Genomic DNA, 26422 nt, shown 5'->3' on the forward strand with positions numbered 1-26422 from the left:
ACTGGCACACTCGACTTACGTGAGTGAGATGCTGAAGTGAAAGCGTTGCCGTAATCCTTTGAAGGTTATGAATGACTGCGGAGGGAAGCTCCGTGTGGTCATCTCGCAATACGGCTTCTCGTATTCTCCTGGCAGGCAGTCGCACTTGAAACCTCCGACCAGCAGGTTAACGCACGTCCCGCCATTCCGGCAAATTCCAGGAGAACAGCGGCCCGACCGAGAATTCACTTCACAATAATTACCTGAAGAACAGAGACATGAGGTTAGAGTTCAGCACGGGGATCTGGTTTTAAATACTTGGATGCAGAGTTATAGCAGTTAACAGCTCATTGCTAGTATTATCTAATGGGGATAAGATTTTTCAACTCAAAGTAGAATTTTCACATAAACAGCATCGTTTCAATCGTTTAGCTGTGGCTATTTTAATATCCTGTTTGGTTCTGAAGGAACATAATTATTAGAAAACATCCTTTGACAGTACCATTTTCAGACCAGAACACACAGAAACTACAGAAACATACGGATTCACACTGGGTTTAGTCATGAAAGCGATTTCAGAAACAACATCTGTATGTTTATGATTTTAATGTAGCCCTATCACACGAACAACTAAAACCATTTCCAGCTATTATTAGTAATGTTTATCAGCTTTCCAATAGCTCAGTTTGATTACACAGTGAGTAGCTGAAATGAAAAGTGCTGGAAGTCCTAAATTTAATCCCTCATTTTGTGCAGTAGTAATTGATCGCTACTACAACAACCCATCCATCATCATAGGCAGTCCCTCGGAATCGAGGAAGACTTGCTTCCATTCCTGAAGTGAGTTCTTTGGTGGCTGAACAGTCCAATACGAGAGCCACAGACTCTGTCACAGCCGGGACAGATAGTCGTTGAGGGAAGGGGTGGGTGTGACTGGTTTGCCGCACGCTCTTTCCACTGCCTGCGCTTGTTTTCTGCATGCTCTCAGCGTTGAGACTTGAGGTGCCCTCTCGGATGCACTTCCTCCACTTAGGGCGGTCTTGAGCCAGGGACTCCCAGGTGTCAGTGGGGATGTCGCACTTTATCAGGGAGGCTTTGAGGGTGTCCTTGTAGCATTACGCTGCCCACCTTCGGCTCGTTTGCCGTGAAGGAGCTCCGAGTAGAGCACTTGCTTTGGGAGTCTCATGTCTGGCATGCGGACTATGTGGCCTGCCCAGCGGAGCTGATCAAGTGTGGTCAGTGCTTCAATGCTGGGGATGTTAGCCTGGACGAGGACACTGATGTTGGTGCGCCTGTCCTCCCAGGGGATTTGTAGGATCTTGCGGAGACATTGTTGGTGATATTTCTCCAGCAACTTGAGGTGTCTGCTGTACATGGTCCATGTCTCTGAGCCATTCAGGAGGGCAGATATTACTACAACCTGTGGACCATGAGCTTGGTGGCCTGGTCTTCAAACATTCTTTTCCTCACGTGGCCGAAGGCTGCACTGGCACCCTGGAGATGGTGTTGGATCTCGTCGTCGATGCCTGTTCTTGTTGATAGGAGGCTCCCGAGATATGGGAAGTGGTCCACGGTGTCCAGGGCTGCGCCGTGGATCTTGATGACTGTGGGGGGGGGGGGGGGGGGGGAGGGGGGGGGCAGGGAGTGCTGTGCGGTGAAGACAGGCTGGTGGAGGACCTTTGTCTTACGGATGTTTAGTGTAAGGCCCATGCTGTTGTACGCCTCAGTAAATATGTCGACTATGTCCTGGAGTTCAGCCTCTGTATGTGCGCAGACGCAGGCGTCGTCCGCGTACTGTAGCTCGACAACAGAGATTGGAGTGGTCTTGGACCTGGCCTGGAGACAGCGCAGGTTGAACAGGTTCCCACTAGTTCTGTAGTTTAGTTCCATTCCAGTGGGGAGCTTGTTGATTGTGAGGTGGAGCACGCGGACGAGAAAGATTGAGAAGAGGGTTGGGGTGATGACGCAGCCCTGTTTGAGTCCGGTGCGGACGTGGATTGGGTCTGTGGTGGATCCGTTGGTGGTAACAACAACAACTTGTATTTATATAGCACCTTTAATGCAGTAAAACAATTCAAGGCGCTTCACAGGAGTATTATAAGACAAAACAAATAAATTTGACATTGAGCCACGTAAGAAGAAATTACAGCAGACTTGGTCAAAGAGGTAGGTTTTAAGGAGCTGCTTAAAGGAGGAAAGAGAGGTAAGAGGCAACGAGGTTTAGGGAGGGAGTTCCAGAGCTTAGGGCAGCTTAAGGCTTGGCCCCAATGATTGAGTAGTTATAATCAGGGATGCTCAAGAGGGCAGAATTTGAGGAGCGCAGACATCTCGGGGGGGTTGTGAGACTTAAGTAGATTACAGAGATAGGGAGGGGCGAGGCCATGGAGGGATTTGTAAACAAGGATGAGAATTTTTAAATTGAGGCTTTGTTTAACCAAGAGCCAATGTAGGTCAGCGAGCACAGAGTTGATGGGTGAGCGGGACTTGGTGCGAGTTAGGATACGGGCAGCCTCAAGTTTACATAACTAAGGTAGAATTACATTAGATTGATCTGGGTAAAGAAGGAAACATTGTGCGGGTTCCCGATTACAATTCAGAGCCACCCCCCCTGTAAAATTGTACCACAACAAGGAATAAATGGGGGTGAAATACATCTTGGAAGGGAAAAGAAAATCAGACGGAATGTGAAATGCTTCGCCGATACGCTATCGCTTGTTTTGCATTACCACCACCCAAGGCAACTTTCTGGCCCAATATGTTTTTAAGAGGGAAGGGAGCAAAACTAGCAGAAAAAGAGATCTATTAGCAAATGGATTTCATGACACAGAATATGAATTTCGACCAGTACAATTAAGGCTTGATTACATTAACATTCTGTTTCTGAGACACTTCCAAGAGGCCTTTTCAATGAGGAATTTTCCTCCAACTAGCACGACTAATAACCTTGTGACATAATGCAGGGTATACAATTTTCCATGATGAGGATGTTCTGGCGTGGTACTGTTAAACTGAACTACACACCAAGTAACAAGCTCTGGGTTAAGATGTCCTCTGAAAAAAAAACTGTCTGTCAACGTGAAGCAATTTTAATAAAACAGCATGGCAGGCTTTTATTTTTGAACAATTTCAATGCGAATTAATAGATAATTTGATTTCAGCAGCTGGAAATTAAAAGGAGTAGACATTACATGTAATGAACTCCTTTTCAGCGAAACATTAATCGGTTTATTGATGACCAAAATAGTGTTTTAAAAACATTTAGCCGACAAAATAATTGTATTTGCCATGTGGGAGAGCTTAAAAGCACTGCAAGTTCCTTTGATCCAAGCAACTGGCACCCGCTTGATGAATAACAATTAAGTTTGCGACTAGGCTTCATTTGTTTTGTACATTTGGGAAATTAAAGCTGGTCCCTTCGGACATCCTCTGGAACACCAGGAGCAATTCCCACAAGCAGGCTTGTGCATGAATGGACTCTAGACACAGGGCAGATTTTCAGGTATAATAACGTGCGCCGAGACCTGGGCAAATGTCCAAACAATTCCTTATATTTTTGTACAATTCGAGTGACATTGCAAACGTGGGCTGGAAATATTGCAATAAATTCTGCATTGTGTGGCAGCGGGCGTGACTGGCCAAATTGAGCAGAGTTCTTTTTTTTTTAAACTCAAAACCACCGGAGCAGGCCCTTCTCCAATGCGCACATTACCGGCAACTGAACAATAATTCAAACAAGCTTTAGTATTTACCATCAAAGCTAATTCCACACCCCATAATTCCCCGCCCCACCCACAAGTCTCAAGCCACAGAGGAAGGGATTCTTAACTATTGAATAAATCACATCAAAGAACACAGAGCAACAAAGGTCTCTCAGGTGCAATATTTCACAGTCTCCCTCTGATGTATCGACTGCAGTAGGAGTTCTTGCAAGTAAAGGGCCTAGATTTAGATCATGTTTCATATTTAGACAGACAGACACGGCGAGTTCTTGACATCAGCAGGACTATTGGGGGATGGTAATAGATTGACAGGGAGGTCTAGAAATGGGTCATACACCCAATATTCAACAAGAGAATGCTGCATGTCTGGAATGGGGGAAGAGGTCGCGTGACATGTACATTTTAAATGTAATTTGTCAAAGCTACACCTTGAGAGTTTTACAGGATACAGGTATACAGAAATCACATAAAACGTTAAAATTTTTTTAAATCCCAGAAACAAGATGGCAATTCATTTTTTTTCAAATGAATTATTTTTTCTTCTTCCCCACCACCCAAAGGTAATGAATCGGACAGGGGTACTGCTCCATGGGTGCCTGCGGACACCCAGTACATTGCCCAAGTGATCTTCCTTCAGTCATGAGCCTCAATATTGGAGTGGTGACAGGCAATTTGACTGCGGATTGCATCGTGGTCAAATCCAATCAGTCCTTATCTGTATGTGCAGCAAAGTGTTACATTGATTGGTGCCTTGTGCTTTGTGTTTTTACCCACTGGGCATCAGGGGACTTTTTGTTTCACTAGTGTTTCTTTCACAAATAGTAATGGATAAATTTTACTTTGAAGACTTAGTGATTGAGGACCTAACAGTGAGAATATGTTCTAGTTCCGGCACAAAGGGTATATTGTCACTAAGTGCACAGCAGAAGAAATATAGACTGTCAATGACGATGCCAATTTTTCTCAATAAGTATACTTGCTAGTAAACAGAATCACAGGTGCATAGAAACACACTGAGCGCCAGTCAAAAAGACTAATGTAATCTTCAATCAAACAACCTAAAAGCCATTATATTCGTACAAGAACAGTCAGGCTAAATGGCTTTTCAGGGACAAAGCCACAATGACTGTCCCCAAGCCAAAATCATTTATTCCAAACACCCCTGGTGAACATTCCCCAAATTCTGGCCATGCGCTGAAAGAATTTCTCATTTATTTTTTAAATTTCATTGTAATTATTAATTCAAATTAATTTGTTCTTGCCCGAGGGCTTTAATTATTATAGTCTTATCAGTCCTGTCTGCACGCGGTATTCTCACAATACGATTTCTTTGTTCAGCGGTTTTATGTTATTTCTTTGATTTAAAATGAAGTTTCAGTACTACAGTTTAAACTGGATTCCCTTTCTTCCTGTAGTCTGTAATGTGTGGTGCATGAAAGGCTCCTTTTCACGATTAATAAAACTAATGTCAGTTTTCCAAAGTGTAGCTTTAAGGCATCGCAGTTTACTAAAGCCTGAGTAATAATGGTTTGTGGTGTTTATCGCGGCTGCTTCTGGTCGTCATAAAAGCTTAACGATGGGTGTAAAAACTTAGCTTTGATGACTGTTGAACACGGAGTTATACTATTGCTACTGTACAATCAAGTCCATTCAAACAGTCTCTCCCAATCTCAACAGTCACACAATGGGCCTACACACTGAGGCATTAGTAATATTATCAGTAACGGCTAAATCATTTGATCACATTTGTCCAACAAACATCAGATACCAGCACAAAGTCAATAAATCATTGTTGTTACTGTAAGTTTAACATGTACCTTAACAATTTGTGTACTAAGAATATTGCCACACAAAACAAAAATAATAAAACTCCAATCAGATGCACAATACAGAAATGCAATTTCAGCAAAGCCAATTGAAATTGCACTTAACTAATTTAGTTGGTTTATGTTAATTTATAAGATGTGAGATCTGTTCATACAGCAATAAAATGCAAATCATTAAAATGTCATTCAAGGAAAAAAATTGAAAAAAGAAAGCTTCTATTTATTTATATACGGTGGTGAGATGAAAGATCACAATCTGTTTCTCGTCTTGTCGGTTGAAATAAAAATGTTGGCCAGGACATTGGGAGAACTCAGTTTTTTTTAAAAATGATAGCACACTTAATAAGGGCTAGAATTTCCCCAGCCTAACACACATTTTAACATGATTTTTTTCACGTTAAAAGTGCTTTTGTGTTCTTAAAATGAAGTGCACAAAATTCCCAAAGTTAAAGAATCGTGTTTTAAAAATATCGGCAAAAAGCGGCTCGCCAATGTGCAACGCGAGAAACACCGCACCGCCTAAGTTTAGTCGTTCGGCGAACCCATTCTCGGATGGAAAAAAAAACGCACGAGAAAAGCAGGCATTGCAGCCTCAGAAATGTCGGTAAGTATGAAGACCTACAAAAAAGGCAAGTTAAAGTTTTTATTTGTTAATTTTTTTGGCAGCGATTATCTAGTTAAGGGTCTTGTAAATGTTTTGTGATTTTTGATTTTTTGGTTTTTGCAATTTTTTTTGTGTGTGTTTTCTCCCCTCCCAGGACCTGTATTTTTGGCGTTGATAGGCCTCGGGCTAAAGTTGGCGAGATCACCGTTTTCAATGCAAATTGTCGTGCAACGCCATTTTTTAACGACAGGTGTATTTTGTGGCCAAATTTACCCCCTTAAAAAATGGCAACATTTCACTTGTTATTCATTCACTAATATATTTGTTTATCAAATAACGACAGGCTGGGGAATTTCTACCCTTAGATTTTTAACATCCACATGAATCGATGGAGCAGGCAGACAGGGTCTTAATTTGATGTCTCATGAACAACGGCACATCGATAATGCAACACTCTTGTCGCTGCACTGTGGTGTCAGCCATTGTTTTCTGTCCCCGCCAATAGCACCTCTCTCCTGCCAATAATTCCATACCCTCTCCGCAACCATTCATGTAGATTGAACACGACCATCTGAAATCGTGGTGTCCTGCTCAACCCAGACTCAGCTCCAAGCCCAGCATCCTATCTATCTCCACCTGCACATTTCCTACTTCCATCCACCTTGCCCCTTCTGCCATTGAAGTTCTTGCCTCTACTATAGTCTCATCGACACTCAATAATTTCAATGCACTCTTTTCTGTCGTTCCATCCTCCACTTTCCAAAAGTTCATCTGCCCATATCCTGTTGCGCACTAAGTCCTGCTTGTCCATTTCCCCCCCAGCTCCCTGTTCCCCAATAATTTCATATAAACTCATCTTCAAATCCCTCCACAGCCTTGCCTCACCCGATCTCTGTAAACCTCCTCCAGGTTTATATTCTACTCCCCCTGCATCTTTCAGTCCTCCGACACTCATCTTTTGTGCGTCTTCCCTCCCTTCACCTCACTGATGGCAGTGTTCAGCTGCACGGTGTACACTCTTGAACTCCCTCCTTAAACCCCTCCACTTCTCTTGCCTCCTTGCAAACTTACCCTTTCAGCCAGGTCCTTGGTTCCCTCCCTCCACAGCTCAGCATCAGATTTCCTGTCTATTTCTAAGTGGGATTTTTCTTGACATTAAAGATGCTATATTATCTACATTACAACAGTGACTACACTCCGAGAATACTTCATTGGCTGCAAAGCACTTTGAAACGTCCGGTGGTCGTGAAAGACGCTATATAAATTCAAGTGTTTCTTTTATATAAATGCAAGTTTTTGTTATTGTTGTTGTAGATTGTGTACCCACTCGTTTATTTGTGAAATTCAGGATTTTTTAACAATTTCAAATGAAATTTTAATGCTCATTAACCAGTAACTAACAATAACAAACTTGCATTTATATAGCACCTTTAAAGTGGTAAAACAGCCCAAGGAGCATCACAGGGGAAAGGGGAATAATCAGACAAAAATTGACACCAAGTCAAAGAAGGGGACTTTAGAGCATGTGACCAAAGGCTTGGTCAAAGAGATAGATTTTAAGCAGCATGTTAAAGGAGGAGAGGTGTGGAGGTGGAGAGGTTTAGGAGGGAATTCCAGAGCTTAAGGCCTAGATAGCTGAAGAACAACTTTGAAAGTAAAAAGTGCTAACCGAGTCCAGTTGAAAGCAACCAAATGCTAATTCAGGTCCAACTTCAATACTTTCAGAAATAATGATCCATCTTGAATTAGCTGCTTTTAATTGGGTTGGTGATAAATTGCTACAATTTGCCTCAGTATCCATCAGCTGGGGAAGTCTGGGGGTGGGGGAACAGCCAGGGTTCACATTCCATGTTTCTATTCCGTGACCCCTGCAGCAATGTGCGTACCTGTGGAGGCTGGGTGAGGACAGGATTTGGTTTGGTTGTGATGCCTCCTGCATCCTTTATCTCACTGTCAAACCGTCTGCCTATACCCAACTAACCTGCCTTAAAGGTAAGGAATGGCCACCTGAGCAAGGTACTGGAGCGTTGGTGACAGCAGCTTAATGGTACCTCTGCAGGATTTAGGGAACTATGAGAGGGTGACCTACGCTCTCCCTCACTCTGCATGCCCCAAGGCATTCATCTCCAGTAACAGCTTGTCCATCCGCAACAGCTCAAGTCCATCCCATGTTGCATTTCTCCCAAGATCAGTGGGCTGGATTTTTGATCATCTGCTGTCCCTGTTAATGCCCCGGAGGGACAGCAATGGCGGCGGTAAGATCTTCCAGGCCGGCGGCCGGCTTCCAGCACCCCGTCAGGACATTCAGTGCCAGTTCGACAGATTAACGCCCGGAAGAGGTGAGCCGGTGTGCAACACCAGCTTCATTTTTGGCAGACGCCCGATCCGTTGTACTCCCGGCTGGGACCGCCTGTGAAAGCTGGCGATCCGAGCTGTAGCGGCTGCAGTCGACCTCAGGTAAGTGTGATTGTTTTTCATTATTTTTTTTTTTTGCGATTTATGTTGTGGTGACATGAGTTATTTATTGGAAATGTTTTTGGTGGGGTTTTTTTTTTTCAGGTTTTTTGTTCCCCTCCAGGCCTCTTTGAGCACTCCGAGGCCGGCTGTTTAGCTCGGGATTTTCCCTTGCTCAGCCGGCCGAGCGCCCTAAAAGCGGTGTGTAACATCTCCCTTAGCGCTCCGCCCCACACTCAGAGCCCAGTTGATGAATTTTGCTGACTGAGGCGCAAACTATTCCCAGGTGCAAACTTTACTGCCCCACCGTCATTACCGCCCCGAAATTAGCAGAACCGAAAATCCAGCCCAAAATGTCTAATGCCATGCTGCATCCCCATGTGATGGCTCACGTCCCAGCCTGTTCAAGGCATCTGATGATACACATTCTGTCTGACTGCCTTCCCTCTGCCTCAAACTAGTGATTATTTTTTTTAAATCGGAGGAAGAGGGAAAAGGGGAGGAGAAAAGTAAACAGATAGTAAACACCAAAAGATTAAATGCTGCAGCTGCATAGCACAATGTTCAGCATTGCTACATCTCAACACTGCAGTTTTTCCAACTGGAATTACATAGAATATACGGCACAGGAACAGGCCATTCGGCCCAACCAGAGCATGCCAGCATTATGCTCCACGCAAGCCTCCTCCCATCCTTGCTCAGCCAACTCTATCAGAATATTTCCTTCTCCCTCATTTGCTTATCTAGCTTCCCCTTAAATGCATCTAGGCTATTCATAATACTGTATACATGATTAACAGTGGCTGTTCACTGCATTAACGTGTGGTGATATAGCTCTGCTTTGGAAATTCCCCAGGTCCTGTGGTGAAATGGAAATCTCATTCTGTAGATTACGATAATGAGAGTTCTCAAAGGGATAATGACATCAAGTAATGGGGATTTACTGACCGACAACTTTCAATGTTGCTGTTCCACTTTCAGGTAAATTATGATTCATTTTTTTTTTTACAAAAGATGAAGAGTACAGGAACCATAAAACAAACTTCAACATCTGAAATATTTGCCATTTAGTATCGAAGAACGAAGGTAAAGGGGCAAGGCCCATGGTGTTGGACACTGACTGACAAGGTTGAGAAGAATTGGAGAGAAAATGCGATATGTCAGGAAGTAATCATTAGGCGGTGCCCAGCTTGGGTTTTAAAAGCTTGCCAAAAAAGCAATTATGACTGAAAAACAAGAGAGGGAATCAAACCTGGGATATTCTGGTCTGTACAGTTCAGTTATGTGTTTTCTTTGGCATCCAAGCCATGGGTGGGTAGGGACTAGTGAAATGGAATATGTACATAGGCTAATCAGTTTAGGAAAATCAAAATTTTCATTATTTATTGAGACGATGCTACAAATTCTGCGGTACAAGGCTGCAAGCTTATACAACTGGAGCTCTCCAGACACGAGAATCAACCATTCTTTTCCAGCAATAGTTACAAAAGTATACTCCCACATTAGACAGTCATAACCTTCAAAGAACCTCGAAAAAGTCTAGCTAAGCCCAGTCAGACTAGACTGTACGGGACTGAAATTGCCCACCGCTCGAAATGAGTCGCACCTTCCGCTTTCCAAGTGTTCCGTCCGCCCCAATGCATGGGGCGGACAATCCGGAGAAATTCAGCTCTTTGGGTGATGTTTCCGGTCGGAGTGGTGTTGGTTCAGGGAGAGGAGCGGAATTGCGATCGGGTTGGTGTTGCCGCCACTGGTCGGAGTGGCCGACGCTCCAAGTCATCAGCACTGGCGCGTCACAATGCCTTTCCTCTTCAGTTAAAGGGGAAGGCCGCTGCAAACTCTGCAGTCACTTTAGTGGCAAACACTGGGCCAGCAGTGGGGGTTTCGGCCAGGACAGTGGCCTGGCAGCCTGGCTGAACCTTTGGGCATAATTGTTAGGCTGACCTGCCAGTCAGCCAACAATAAAAATAGAATGGAATCGCTGACGGCGCCACCTCCCCTTTAAGGGTGGCCGCGTCGCCCAGCCACAGAAAAGGAACCGACAGAAAAAGCTGTCGGGGGGGCAACGCCCAGTGGTGTGCCACTCCCCGCGGGGCAATTTCAGAAAGGGGTGGCCGCTGGTCAGAAAGGGGTTGGCGTGTGTACAACGCGGCAGGAAAATGGACGGCGTGGTCCCCTACACCGCTCCAAAACTGAAGGAGGGCAGTATCCAAAATGGCAGCCCCTCCACAGCCAGTCCGTACCAACCCGTGGCCGCTTGAAAGCCTTATAGAAAGGGGCAATTTCAGCCCCTACATCTTGTTCCTTGCCCTGAAGAGCTCCATTGACAATGGTCAGTGTGAGAATCAAAGGACACACAGAGAAATACTACAGTCTGGTGCATGCTCCAGCTTACTCTGAATGCCCCAGTGAAAGCACATGCACCCATACCCCAATAATGGTCTGTCCAATCTGAATTTCTGCCAAAGCACAATGCCCTGATTTTGGTCTCTCTATCGCCCCAGTTTTCAGTGGGAACAAAGTGGAAGGATGATCATGATTGCAAAAATTGACTTAGTGTCAGCTCCCCGCCCAAGGCCTGCCTGCTACAGTTTTCGAATGGGCCTCAATTTAGGCGGACAGCGCTCCTGCTGTAACTAAGTGGGCCTCATTGTGCCGTGTAAATCTGGGTCCTATGACAGATTGGGACCCCGATGCCATTTTGGTAAAGGACAGCACAGCGCCCACTGAGTGCAGGAAATGGACAGAACTAGTGTCCCTTAAAAAGTTCATTGGAAGCAGGACTGGCAAAAAGAAAAAAAGCATTCTAGCGGCACTTTGTGGGCATCAGGATGAATGTAATCGCCCGCCCTGCTTCTTGCTGGCAATCCTGTACCCTTTAATAATTCTCACCGTTGCCCCTCCCATCAGCCGAGCCCTCCCCGTTATTATGGTGCTGCAGACCCATGCTCTGTGGCTGGACCGCTGGATTTCACCTCAAAAGTGGTGATCTGCCGATCAGTGCTCAAATCACACAGGCAGTTCGCCAATTAAATTTAAATGAGGCTTGACCATCAAATTGCTTCGGGCCTCTCGCCAACATTGGGTGGACATTGTGATCATTCTGCACACCACCTGCCCAACACAAGCTAAAGTCCAAAACCAAGGCCAGGACAGTACGTCTGGCGATTCATTTTCCATCTGTCACTGTCTGACTGCATTCCCTCCGCTTTAAATGTGTGATGCATATAAAAAAAGTCAAAAATCATCAGTTGTTGCTACAGAGTGGTTGTTGAGTTGTGGCACATTTGTCTACGATAGTGGACTTGCAAAATACTTTATACTTCTCGGTCAATATTTCAGAAAGGCATAGCTCTCAAATAGTATTGCAGTTTCTCCCCATGGCCTCGCCCCTCCCTCTAATCTCCTTCAGCCTCAAAACGCCCCTGAGAGATCTGCATTCAAATTCTGCCCTCTTGAGCATCCCTGATTATAATCGCTCAACCATTGGTGGCATGTCTTCAGCTGCCTAGGCCCTAAGCTCTGGAACTGACTCCCTAAACCTCTCCGCTTCTCTACCTCTCGTTTCTTCTTTAAGACGCTCCTTAAATTCTGCCTCTTTGACCAAGCTTTTGGTCATCTGCCGTAATTTCTTCTTACGTGGCTCGATATCAATTTTTTTGTCTTACAACACTCCTGTGAAGCGCCCTGGGACGTTTTACTACATTAAAGGCGTTATGTAAATACACGTTGTTGCTGAGCCTCACTTACCCACGCTTGCATCGACATCAGCAGATAATAAACAAGTAAATAACAGTCTCTCAGCACTGCATTTGACCAGATTAAATTACTTTCATCAGCATTTTTGCACCATGTACAGTAATACTGTAGCTCCCTCACTGCAACACCCAAAGAATAATCATTGTTTGTGGCTATTTCATTAGTGGAGAACTCATAATGGAAACCTTTGCAGTATGACTCTGGCTTGCTCGCATGCCTCTCAAACAGAACATTATAAACAGATGTACTGTAGAAAATGTACAGCACTGCTTCACTGCAGGAGAACGAACAAAATGCTGCCGAGTCAAGTAGATCATCACGGCCTCCAATTGCCCCCTCTCTTATTGAAGAGGCTGCCTCGTGCTGGCAGCTCTCCAGGACCTTGCCCAGGCGGCCATTTTCCACGTGCGAGTTTACATACTGAAGCTATTCAACTCTGGAAATGATTTCACCATTGATTTCACTCAATGTCCACACATGTTCACTTTCCAGTAATGGGGTCACTGAATAGCAATCATTAAGAATGACCATCTGGCTTTCCCATCTTTAGCCCAGGGGCACTGTAGCAAATGAAACTGTCTGGTAAAAGTGTGTGTGAGTGACCAAGGGGTGACCCTTGTGGGGTAATGGCTGACCTACGTTCAGTACCTCTGCACAACGGCATGGTGCACAGTTTACTATATTGTATCTCGGGGAATTGAATAGTTCTGTCCGAGCGTGGGCAAGATCAGCTTTAGCTGTCACTCTTCATTTTCACCCAGTGACCCGAAGTGGACCGTGCACATGCGGACACCAGGTGGAAACAATATTGGGCACAGCCGTGATACCTTTCAGAGCAAACAGTCCAGCACCACTCACTATCTATACTCACACGATAAGAATGGTCATGTGGGTGAAGTATGTGTAGAACCATACCCTAGCAAGAGTCAGCACCTTCAGGAGAGCAGGACAGAAAGTTGTAAGTAGTACAACAGACACTGCGAGCATAATACTTTTCATATGCATATCCCTGCTGCAATGCAGCATGCAGCTTAAAGACACGTACTTTGACCATGGGTCATAGCATTAAAACCTCGAGATGAGTGAACATGATTGTATTGGGTATTCTGTAGATAGCAGACCTACAGTTTTACATCAGGTTCCTTTTAGAAATAGCGACAAAAAATTTTGACGAACATTTTGTTCCATCCATTTTTTGAATATTTTTATTTAAACAATGAATGCTATCATCAAGGCTTGTTGCAGTACAGAGTACGATTGTATGGTAAACTGAATGAACATTTGCACAGATACAGCCATTAAACCATCACTCGTGTGTTAATTAGGCTTCCCTACAGTTCCAGACTCCGTAACCTTACTGTGCAAAGATCCCACTGATGTAATCTGCACTTCCTTCTGACAAAAGGATCTCAAAAGGTAATCAGAATTTTAATGTAAATGCTTTTTTAAAAGGAGTTCCAACATTATAGATTCCTATAAATGAAGATAATTACACAGCAGGCTTTCCAATAATTCAATACGTGTCTTATCTTATTGAAACTTTAATGTTCATTATGTTGAAAGGAAAATTACATTCAGGATTATGCAAATTGTACTCAATTTGTGTAGTGAAATATGCTTTGCCAACGTAAAGTAATTATCAAAAATACTTTCTCGCATAACTCAAATTCTATTAGTGCTAGTTACACAGGGAAACAATGATCGCATTCTGTAATTGCTGTGAATATATGATAGGCTTTACTGATTACAATCTCAACAGCAACTTGCTTTCTATGGGGCCGATTTTCATCAAGGCCTCCGCCTGCACAAGGGCTGCCCAAAGTGCCGCCGAGGTACCGGACGGTAATTTCGGCGGGATATTCATCGCCGAGGTCGCTTGAAGGTCGGCAGATGACAAATGGGCGACGTACGGGGCGGGAGGTCTCATTCTCGGCGGCAGAGACACTTGCCGTCCAAGTGCTGCCGAGGATGGAGTCGGGCCCACCGAGAGTTGAAGACCTGAAAAATAAATGCAGCAGCAAAAAATAAAAAAAACGATTGGAAGACCAGATAAGTCGCTGTGGAAATGTTTTTTTTTTTAAATGTTCACTTACCCATTTTTTCAGGTTCTTCACACTCACCGTCGGGGACAGACCAGCCTCCTCGCAGCGGTCCACCCCTGTCCTGCCGACGAGTCCCGCCCGTAGGAATCTGGGAGCTCGGCGGGCGGGAGGTCAGCTGGGCGACTTGGCCGTCCGCTGACGTCAGCGGGCGGCTCCTGGCGCCTCTCCCCTCCCGCTCGCTCCGGGCCACCCCGAAAGTGGCATTGGGCGGATCAAGAAGAGCAATGTCGGCGGCAGCAGGCAGTGAGGTGATAAATTTCATCCCCGATATATTTAATATAGAAAGATGTCCGAAGGTGCTTCACAGATACGTGAAGAAAAAAATTGGATGTGAGCCAAAGAAAGAGATGCTACGAGGAATGGTGGGGCAAAAGGAAAGGGATGCACAACAAACTGGAGACGGAGGTATAGATTGCTCAGGAAGGTTGTAGGATGAAGGAATTATACAAATAGGAATGGTCAAGGCGATGGAGATCTAATGCGACCGCAAATAAAAACGTGCATTGTTTATAGAACCTTCACAAATCGAGAAACTATATAAAACAACGTATGAATATGTATAACATGCTTTTCTAGTGTGACTCCGAAGGACATCCTCGTAGATAAGGTCTACAATATAAGAGTTGCAGATGAGTCATAAACCAAGGCCCATCTGCCCTGTACAGGGTATTGGTGAGGCCACACCTAGAGTACTGCGTATTTAAGGAGGAATATACTTGCATTGGAGGCTGTTCAGAGAAGGTTCACTAGGTTGATTCCGGAGATGAGGGGGTTGACTTATGAAGGATAGGTTGAGTAGATTGGGCCTATATACATTGGAGTTCAGAAGAACGTGATCTTATCGAAACATATAAGATAATAAGGGGGCTTGACAAGGTGGATGCAGAGAGGATATTTCCACTCATAGGAGAAATTAAAACTAGGGGACAGAGGGTCCAAATTTCCCCAACCCCTTTTTCCAGCGCACTCACCCGAGATGCACCGACTTTGTGCGCTCAAAACGGTGCCAAAAAACGTACTCACGATTCTGGCTGCTCTGCAATGGCGTATATAGCAGCGTGGGGGGGGGCGGAGCTACAGCTCTGCACCAAAAACAGCGCCGGCAGCTGACCGCATGCGTGGTGGAGTCTGCGCGCATGCGCAGTAGCTCCTCGCCCTCCCAGCGTGTCCTGCAGGCTGTGAGCAGGACCCGATGCTCGCCTCCCCTATCTCTGGCCGAAGGGATGACCCAATGTTCACCGCCCCTATCCCTGGCCGAATGCTCTCCCGCACCGACCCGCCAGCTATTGAACAGATGGAAACCTGCTGTGCTAACTTGTTTCTGGCAAAAATATGGGGAAGTTGTTTCTAATTTACACAACTTTTGGGAGTATCTCGGCATACAGCCTTTGGAGCCAATTACTTAGAGAATGGAAACATCGCTCGGCTTTATTTGTTTTAGGGAGATCCCTGTACAGGTAAAAAAATGATTGCGAAGGAGACCTGTAAAAATGTGCAAAGTAATGAGTGACATGAAAAAAGCTGTGTAAGTAGCTGCTTGTGTTGTTTAAACTACTGTGATTGTGTGTTTGCAGAGTTCCTTTATTTTCTTTCAATCTTTCCTTAAAACTTTGTACATCTTGGTGCTTTAGATGCAGGTTTTCTCCGCTTCCTTCTATTTTTTATTTGTTATGGAATGCTTTTTGTGCTTTGTTTAGTGCTTTGTAAGTCTTGGTGTTTTAGAATGTACCTACCTGCGCTGATTTCTTAACTCTCCACAAGGGTTTTCTGTGCGGCCACAAGTGGCCACATACGCTGGCCTAAGTTAGTTTGGAGCAACTATTAGCTGTTCAAACTGGCTTAAATGGCCAAAATGGCTGGTAACGCCCCCTTTTGAAAAATAACTAAACTAAAAAAAATCCTAACTAATTCACTTACACTAGAGCAAATTAAATGTGCAGAATGAGAATTTTTAAGATACTCCAGAAAAATCAAGTTGCTTAAAAAAAAAACGGAGCAACTCCTGGGAATATTTGGGCCCACAGTATCAGAATAAGGGGTCGCCCATTTAAAACTGAGATGAGGAGGAATTTCTTCTCTGAGGGTTGTAATTCTATGGAATTCTCTGCCCCAGAGAGCTGTGGAGGCTGGGTCATTGAATATATTTAAGGCAGAGAGAGACAGATTTTTGAGCGATAAGGGAATAAAGGGTTATGGGGAGCAGGCAGGGAAGTGGAGCCGAGTCCATGATCAGATCAGCCATGATCCTTATTAAATGGTGGAGCAGGATCAAGGAGCCAAATAGCCTACTCCTGCTCCTATTTCTTATGTTCTTTTGTTTTTATGCCCTCTCAAGTTGGTGCAAAAATCCCACAGCATCATTCGAAGAACTGAAGGGGAGTTCCTCCAGTGCCCTGGCCAACAGTTATCCCTGAACCACCTCTAAAAATAGATTATCTGGTCATTTATCTCATTGCTGTTTGTTGGACCTTGCTTTGCATAAATTACCTTTGCGTTTTTCTACATTACAACAATGCATTTAATTGGCTTGTGAAATGCTCCCAGGACAGCCTGCGGATGTGAAAGATGTTATATATTAATGCAAGTTCTTTCTTTCCTTCTTTCTATCCTTCTCATTTATTTATTCCCTACTCTCACCCAACAATTAAGAATGGCAATATAAAATAAAAAAATGTATTGTTAAGTTTTTGATGCAGTCTTGCTTATTACATGTGCCTCTTTGGCTATGTAATGTTTAATGTTATGTCCCAAATATATTTTATCATAAAAAATCTTTAACTCAGAGTTTAATTGTCCTTTATTTCTAAAAGGGTTCAGGGTTAAGGTCATTCTGGAATACAATAGCATTGAGGGGTCCCAATTATTTATTCCAGGCAGTCTCTAAACTGAAAATTCACAATGTTAAATGACCAACATCTGTCAAATAGAAATCCTTTAATAAAATTCAAGCCCCCAACTTAGACCTCCCTTGGGTGTATTTGTAAAGCAGCATTACTACTGTGAGCCTCTCATTGGCCACATCATTCAACAACCAGCACCTGTTACTATGGGAACCAGGTCCCTGTGATACCCTTCTTCATCTGAGAAATGGAAAACATGTCACAAAGGGCAAGATTGGAGTTTACAACCGTGATTTATTTCACACTTAGACAAGGAGGCAGTACACTGAAGAAAAGAAAATACTTTAAGATCTATCTGACTCATATGCAAAGCACTCAACTTTTTAATAAATGAGAGTAAATCCGGTTGGAATAGTAATGCCTATAATTTAATATTATCACGTTTCACCTCTTGCCCTCAATAGGAATTAGCCTTCAAAGCAATTAAAGCAGAGACAGCACAATGAAATGGAAGAATTCATTTCCAGTCCCTCTGCTGACTCAGGCTATTTGGCAGCAAGAAGATGAAGTGATCATAAAACAAACTGAAGGCTGCTCTCACAATCATTTTGTCTACATAAAAATACTCACAGCTGCATTTAATATAGGGTCCTTAGGTAAATTGTTTCGCTGTTCCATGACAAAATCAGATTTTCTATGGCTTTCCGCAATCCCCCTCCCATTTCTCTCCCCATTTCTTCCCCCTTGAAGGCTCTGCCTCTTGCTGTGGTACAATTCCACGGATGCGACCCTTGATCAATCGTCCATTAATTTTGGGTTTGAAATGTTGCTAGTCTATTCCATATAAATTTGTACCGGTGCAACACAAATATAGCTCCACTGATAACAGAGTGGGTGAAGGCCTTACATGATGTACAGACCTGGAGCTCCCCTAGATTTGATCTCCTGCATGCTGTGATCTCTGCTGGTGCAGCAGTCAGGGCACTACCGTTTACCTCAAACATCCCCTGTGCTAATAAGGTGGAAAATCAGCAAGGTTTTGCAGTTCTGGCTGCTGCCTAGTGACTGTGTGCATGCGTGTGTGACATATTATAATGTATGCACCTGTGAGTATTCTCACAGGTTGATAGAGCTGTTGAGTTGGGAGTGGCTTAGCCAGTCACGTGATGTTCACAAGACTCAATAAAACCCCAGCCAGTTAGGTTCAGGGGATCCACGATGAGGAAGGTGGTTGTGAGCCTGGTGGATGAACTGGTAATGCGTAGTGTGATTGTTAAACCTTTTGCTAATAAACCAATTAGTTCTTAAGAATTCATAGCAACACATTGTTATTAAGTAAAGAACCCATAAAGCAAATACATTACACATTTAACCGGAATTTATATATTTCCAATTTATATATACATACCAACAACATTTCCTGAAAATTAATTCTCCACAAACCTGTATCACAAATGATAGAACGGCATCATAGAGCACATCAACAGTTAATATATTGGTACGTACAGCTGTTGCCAACATGCAAATAAACTCAACAAAGAAAGAAACAGAGAAACATAGAAACATAGAAAATAGGTGCAGGAGCAGGCCATTCAGCCCTTCTAGCCTGCACCGCCATTCAATGAGTTCATGGCTGAACATGAAACTTCAGTACCCCCTTCCTGCTTTCTCGCCATACCCCTTGATCCCCCGAGTAGTAAGGACTTCATCTAACTCCCTTTTGAATATATTTAGTGAATTGGCCCCAACCACTTTCTGTGGCAGAGAATTCCACAGGTTCACCACTCTCTGGGTGAAGAAGTCTCTCCTCATCTCGGTCCTAAATGGCTTACCCCTTATCCTTAGACTGTGACCCCTGGTTCTGGACTTCCCCAACATTGGGAACATTCTTCCTGCATCTAACCTGATTAAACCCTTCAGGATTTTAAATGTTTCTATGAGGTCCCCTCTCATTCTTCTGAACTCCAGTGAATACAAGCCCAGTTGATCCAGTCTTTCTTGATAGGTCAGTCCCACCATCCCGGGAATCAGTCTGGTGAATCTTCGCTGCACACCCTCAATAGCAAGAATGTCCTTCCTCAAGTTAGGAGACCAAAATTGTACACAATACTCCAGGTGTGGCCTCACCAAGGCCCTGTACAACTGTAGCAACACCTCCCTGCCCCTGTACTCAAATCCCCTCGCTATGAAGGCCAACATGCCATTTGCTTTCTTAACCGCCTGCTGTACCTGCATGCCAACCTTCAATGACTGATGTACCATGACACCCAGGTCTCGTTGCACCTTCCCTTTTCCTAATCTGTCACCATTCAGATAATAGTCTGTCTCTCTGTTTTTACCACCAAAGTGGATAACCTCACATTTATCCACATTATACTTCATCTGCCATGCATTTGCCCACTCACCTAACCTATCCAAGTCACTCTGCAGCCTCATAGCATCCTCCTCGCAGCTCACACTGCCACCCAACTTAGTGTCATCCGCAAATTTGGAGATACTACATTTAATCCCCTCGTCTAAATCATTAATGTACAATGTAAACAGCTGGGGCCTCAGCACAGAACCTTGCGGTACCCCACTAGTCACTGCCTGCCATTCTGAAAAGTACCCATTTACTCCTACTCTTTGCTTCCTGTCTGACAACCAGTTCTCAATCCACGTCAGCACACTACCCCCAATCCCATGTGCTTTAACTTTGCACATTAATCTCTTGTGTGGGACCTTGTCGAAAGCCTTCTGAAAGTCCAAATATACCACATCAACTGGTTCTCCTTTGTCCACTTTACTGGAAACATCCTCAAAAAATTCCAGAAGATTTGTCAAACATGATTTCCCCTTCACAAATCCATGCTGACTTGGACCTATCATGTCACCATTTTCCAAATGCGCTGCTATGACATCCTTAATAATTGATTCCATCACTTTACCCACTACTGAGTATATCTGCTTGACTCACTTAGCACTTTGCCAGGAAATTGTCATTTCAATCTCCACTCCCGTACGATCAGAAGTGCTGTCCTTCGGATGAGAAGTTAAACCAAGGCCCTGTCTACCTATGCAGGTGGACATTAAAGATCGCATGGTACTTTCCTTGGTCAAGCGACACCACTCAAAACAGATTAACTGGGCATTAATCTGATTGCCATTTGGGAGAGTTTGCTGATTCTATAACATAGTTCACTCCATTCTAAGAAAATTAATTGCATTTGAAGTGCTTTGAAATGTTTTGGAGAGGCTTGTAATGAAAAAACAAGCCCCCACCTTGGTGCAATGGGTTGAACCAATGCCTGCTGAAGTACTGAACCATCCAGACAAGAGAATTACCAGGTTTAATCTCTGATCTGCACCGAACTGGACAATGAGTCAGAGTAGAGGTGGAGCAGGTCAGCTGGCCGCAGTGACCATAGATAGGAGGGAAGAAACAGCCTCGACTTCTGTCCTGGATCACTAGCATGCACGAGAACACAGGGCCTGGCTATACACTCACATATGAACAAAATACTTGCTGGCCAAAGTATTGGAGGTCCACCACTGCTTGTGGATCTGCATGCCATCATTTTCAGGAAAGGAAAGATTGGTGGGGGAGGGGAAATGTAGGGAAAGAAAGAAAATTACATTTAAATTTAATAAAAACCCTGGAGCAATTTCCAGGTATTGATTTAATTTGGACAATGGTTACAAACCGTATATGATGTCATTTCAACTGTTTAATCAGATCACAGCCTTGTCACCGCTCACTCTCCATTATTTTTCATACAAGGTGCAGAAAAGTCATAGGGCTGGATGTTTGGCTCAGGTCATTTTGGGGCGGTAAAGTTTGCACCGGGAAATGGTTTGCACCTCAGTCAGCAAAATTCATCAGCTGGGCCCAGAGTGTGGAGCGGAGCGCTAAGGGAGGCGTTCCACGCCTCTTTTCGGGCGCTAGGCTGGCTGAACAACTGAAAATCCTGCCCTAAGAGAGGCTTCCATGGGGAAAAAAAACACCCCACGAAACACATTCCCAATATGTTGCCCACCCTACATTAGGATAAATCGCAAGGATAAAAAGAAACAAAACAATCAAACTTACCTCATTCATCACTTGCTTCACTCACCGCTGCCAGGACAGCTCTGGTTTTCCAGGCAGTCCCACTATGGGGCGCTAGAGGGTCAGCGTCAATCAAACATCGATGCGCTGTCGACACCAGTGGCATTCCACACCGGCTCGACACTCCCAGGCGATGCTGCTCAGCTCCCCCGCAAAACCGCCAACTCATTTCCTGGCGGGGCGCTGGAAACTGGCTGCCTGCTGGGAAACCATCCCTGCCGCCATTAACTGCCTCTCCGGGATGCGAACAGAGGCGGCAACATAGGGAAAATCCAGCCCTTAATGCTTTATACTAGGCTCCAGAATTATCAATCGTTCCAATTGAGAATAATCTCCCGAGCCTCCCCCAAAGGCCTTATAGGTAAAAGCACAGCTGGCGCAGTACAAAACCATGTAGGCCAGAAGCTCCCACGATCGGTTTCTGTATCTGTTTTGAGATACTTGGTTCTCAAAGTGACCAGCAGTTGGGGCACCACAATTGGACTCCGTGCTCCTAGGCTCGGAAGGGGAAAAACCTCAGCCATAATCCCAGTTCTAATTGCAATCCAGTGCTGGAATGTACGTACTTGGGGACCTGCTTGGCTGTGATATCAGTCGTGAGCGAATAGCATGCTGACACTTCATTCGTTAAGCTCACACATTGGGCAAGGACTTCTGATTCCAATGAATCTGTGCCACAGGATGAGGATAAGGGAAGGAGAGAAAATTAGATGGCTAAAATTGCTAGTAAATTGTTTTTTGCCTCTCTTTTACATCCCATCTCGAATTTCAGACTGAGTGCTATCTTCATGCCCTGGAATGAACAATCCAGGTTTCTGATACATTTTTTGGTCAACCCAGGGTCTGCCAAAGTCAGAGGGGCTGAAATTGCCCTCCGCCTGAAATGGGGCGCACCCACCAATTTGGAAGGGGTCTGTCCGCCCCAATGCATGGGCTGGACAATCCAGAGAAATTCAGGTTTTTGTTTTTTTTTTTGAGCGGGTGCAAGTGGTCACTTTAGTGGCAAACACTGGGCCACCCTGAGGGTTTCAACCGGGGCAACAGCCTGGCACCCAAGAGGGGGTGCGCCGAACCTATGGCAGCCAGTGTCGGGCTGGCCTGGCAGTTGGCCGACAATTAAAATAAAATGGTGGCCGCGGCAGTGCGCCCTCCCCTTTAAGAGCGGAGCGCCGCCCAGCCACAAGGTGGTTCCCACTGGGAAAAGCTGCCAGTATCACCGACCGGCGGCACCACCACTCCCACGGGGCAATTTCCCGCGGGGGGGTCAGAAAGGGGGTCAGCGCCGGTCGGGTAAGGGGTCGGAGCATGCATGCGGCGGGAAAACGGGCGGGGCAGTCCCCTACACCGTTCCAAAAATAAAGGAGGGCAATTTACAAAATGGCAGCCCCTCCGCCCCGACTGGGCGGATCAGTCCGCGCCGACCCATTGCCGCCGCTTTCAGGTGGTCGCGGCTCTTATAGAAAGGGGCGACTTCGGCCGCAGAATATCATCACAATGCTTGCGTATGTTATCACACTGTATCTATCATTGGTGCAGTGCTGCAGTTATCGTGTAAAGACAGCCTTAATCCAGAGTCAGGGCCCAACCGAACACTGGCGGGGGAGAAGGAGAGACTCTCCGGAGGAAACAGTCTCGCTCCGCTTTATCTCAGAATCAGTTTGACCCTTGAATCCAGATTTACATGCACAAGTCCAGCATTGGTGGGAAGCCAGAACTGCTATACACCACTGCAAAACTTGTATTGGCTCCACCAATTGGAGGTACTGAACTTGAGAAGCAGCTGCGTGCATTCCAACGATAGGTGTCAAGCCCTGGTTATACGAGCATGTATTCTCACACACCTCCTAGCAGCTGCACTGCCACGTTTCAGACTTTCTGCACTTGATTAGCTTTGCCAATCATGCAAAAGGAAGTCTTATGTTGTTTAAGCTATGTGACATTTCTGCCTCCTGCTCCAGTACAGAACCCATATTCATGTCAGCCTTGGCTCAGCAACAGCACTCTGACCTCGGAGTCTAACTCCAGAGACTGTAAAATCTAGGATGACACTCCAGTGCAGTACTGAGGGAGTGCTGCACTGTCAGAGATGCCGTCGTTTGGATGACCATGGGCTCAATTTTCCCCAATGTCATTTTTTGACGTGTTTTGAAGAGTTATGCCCGTTTTTTGGGGGCCCGACTACACAAATAAAAAGTTGAAAGTTTCCCCGTTTTAACTGTGAATGTGGCCTGCCGCACATTGCCCATAGGCTCTGTGGGTGGAACCGGAGATGTGCCCCAAAAAGATCGGATTGCCAGGGTAACGAGGGACACACTGCGGGCTGAGGCTGGAAAGTGAAGCACACAAGACATTCTGGCCAGCTCACAGCCACCTGCACAAGCACCTTGTGCAGTGCAGCTATTTAAGACAGCAGCTTACCAATATGAAAATATTAAAGAGTCTTTGTGCCAAAGGTCTATCACCCCTCCAACCCTTGTCGGTGCTCGCTGCCGCTCCTAGCCCGGATCAAAAGTCCCCCCTCCCCACAGATACCTCAAAATTGAGAAAGACTTGCTTCCATTCTAAAAGTGAGTTCTCAGGTGACTCTACAGTCCAATATGGGAATTATAGTCTTTGTCACAGGTGGGACAGACAGTGGTTGAAGGAAAGGGTGAGGAGTCTAGTTTGCCGCACCGCTCCTTCCGCTGCCTGCGCTTGATTTCTGCACGCTCTCGACGACGAGACTCGAGTTGCTCAGCGCCCTCCCAGACGCTCTTCCTCCACTTAGAGCGGTCTTGGGCCAGGAACTCCCAGGTGTCGGTGGGGATGCTGCACTTTATCAGGGAGGCTTTGAGGGTGTCCTTGAAATATTTCCTCTGCCCACATGGGGCTTGCTTGCCGTGTAGGAGGTCCGAGTAGAGCGCTTGCTTTGGGAGTCTCGTGTCGGGGCTGCTTCTAGCCCAGGCCAATAGGCCTCCCCGCCCCTGGAGCCAGTGGCACTCCTTGCCCCCCCACCAACCCCTCTCTGCCGCTGCTGTCCCGACTGTGGAACTGGATCTGCTGCTCTGATTTTGTTAACTGCCCAGAAAGTTTTTCAGAGCAGTCACATACGCAGTTTTAAGAAAAATCGGAGCTGGCCAAACTTCCTTAAATGGACAAAATTGGCACAGATGGCAGGTTACGGCCCCAAAGAAGTAAAGCAATCATAGCCTAAAAAAAAAATCATACCTCGGTGAATTACGCTGGCACGGAAACTTTGAGGAAACTTGGAGATTTTAATTCACTCCAAAAAGAGCATGCCAAAAAAATGCGCAGATATCTGGAACCCATTAAACCAAGGCCCCGTCTGCCCTCTTAGGTAAATATAAAAGATTCCATGGCACTATTTCGAAGAAAGGCCAGGGAGTTCTCCCCAGTGTCCTGGCCAATATTTATCACTCAGCCATCATCATTAAAATAGATTAGGGGTATGTTTAACCCACCCCCCACCCAAAATGGGTTAGTGTGTGTCGGGTGGAAGGTTAAAAAGTTGAGGGCTAGAAATTGCGCAGGCCCCGTTTGGGGCGATAACTTTTGCGGGAGCTCAAGAGTATCGCGGGGCGCTATAAAATTAATTCCGATGCAAACTTCTGCTTTAATGCTCCAAGAGGGAAGTGGAGTGCTAAATCAAGCGCTAACACTTCCCTTAGAGTGCTAAAGGGAGCGAGGGGGCGGTATTGGCAGAGCGCTGTACAATGTTCAGTGCAATGCTTCCGTTTTTACAGGTTCCTTCCCTCGCTTGAAGCGGAGGGCCAATGCTGCAGGCATTGAAGGCTAAGGCTAGGAACGGTCGCTACGGCACCTGCGATACATGCATAGCAGCCCCAAGCTCTCAGAGAGTGCAGGGCTGGTCAATCACGGCCTGGAAAAAAATGAAAACACAGCAGTATGAGGACAGTATTAAATTTTGGCCTACCTGACCACCACCGCCTTTAGCGTTCCCCAAGTGGCCGGCCGAGGTGATAACGCCTCCTGCAGCTGTCGTTATCGACGGCCAGCGATGCTGCAGGGGGCGGAAGCGAATTTTACATCCGGGGCGGTAACGTGGCGCTGTGCAACAGATGACATCATGATCTCCGGGGCGCAGGAGATCGAGGCGCTAAGTTCTGGTGCCAGTGCTATCCCGCCAGGGAAGTTCGCGGACGTCGGTGATTTCACCGCGCCTGGTCAGTAAGCCCTTACCGCCGCGTTACTGCCCCCTGGAGGAGCTAATGGGAGGGGCAAAGGAGGCCAATTTCTCCCCCAGAAAATCTGAAACAGGAACCCAACTCGCCTCGAACACACCCACCTCCGGTTTTAACGGAGGCGGGACAAGGGACAGGTGACCAATCTGCTCCTAGGAGGCGGGTCAGTCGTTGAAACCTTTTGAGGAGGCGGCGTGCCTTCATTTTAAATGTTTTTATTTTTAAAACCATGCTAGCCGTGTTTGCTGGGCCTCGGGAAACGCAGCAGGTAAAAGGAAACAAGAGGAGCTGGATACACAAAGCAAGATTTTTTCTACAGCACTGCATGTGGGCCAGGAGAAGCAGGAATGTTTCCTCCCGGCCCAACAAGTTATCCTGTAAACCTCCGTGATCGGTCTGCTCCAACTCCCTGTGATCGGACCTGCCCGACCACCATCTCCATCCCACCCTGCTATCTCTCCCCTCGACCGCCATCTCCCCCTGCCTCCCGACTTGCTCCTCCACAGCCTCCTTGTGCTGTAGACTTTCCCGTCCAATAGGCAGCCTGCCTGTCAATCAGGCTGACTGTCGGATGGGGAACCTGGAGAAAAAATGTAAAAGACATTAAAAACCTGTACTTCCGGATTTCCCATCCATAACTCCTCCCCCCTGCTCAGAATGCAAGTATCGTGGCCATTATCTTATTGCTGTTTGTGGGAAATTGGCTGTCCCATTTCCTGCATTACAACAGTGACTACACTTCAAAAGTACTTCATTTGCTGTGAAGCACTTTGGGATGTCATCAGGTCGTGAAAGTCACTATATAAATGCAATTTCTTTCTTTACCTGGAAGGCCCAGGTTTAACTACCT

General features: G+C 45.6%; 1 protein-coding gene across 2 annotated transcripts in view; it reads right to left on the bottom strand.

Moving 5' to 3' along the window:
* celsr2 (cadherin, EGF LAG seven-pass G-type receptor 2) overlaps positions 1-26422 on the bottom strand; it is a 329991-nt gene that overhangs the window by 177495 nt on the left and 126074 nt on the right. For both annotated transcript variants that reach the window (XM_070858973.1, XM_070858972.1), the window contains exon 3: positions 20-242. In XM_070858973.1, coding sequence (XP_070715074.1) covers positions 20-242 — 223 coding nt within the window. The remainder of the gene's footprint in view (positions 1-19; positions 243-26422) is intronic.

The sequence above is a fragment of the Pristiophorus japonicus genome, chromosome 17, assembly GCF_044704955.1.
Source record: "Pristiophorus japonicus isolate sPriJap1 chromosome 17, sPriJap1.hap1, whole genome shotgun sequence".
NCBI classification, from domain to species: Eukaryota; Metazoa; Chordata; class Chondrichthyes; family Pristiophoridae; genus Pristiophorus; species Pristiophorus japonicus.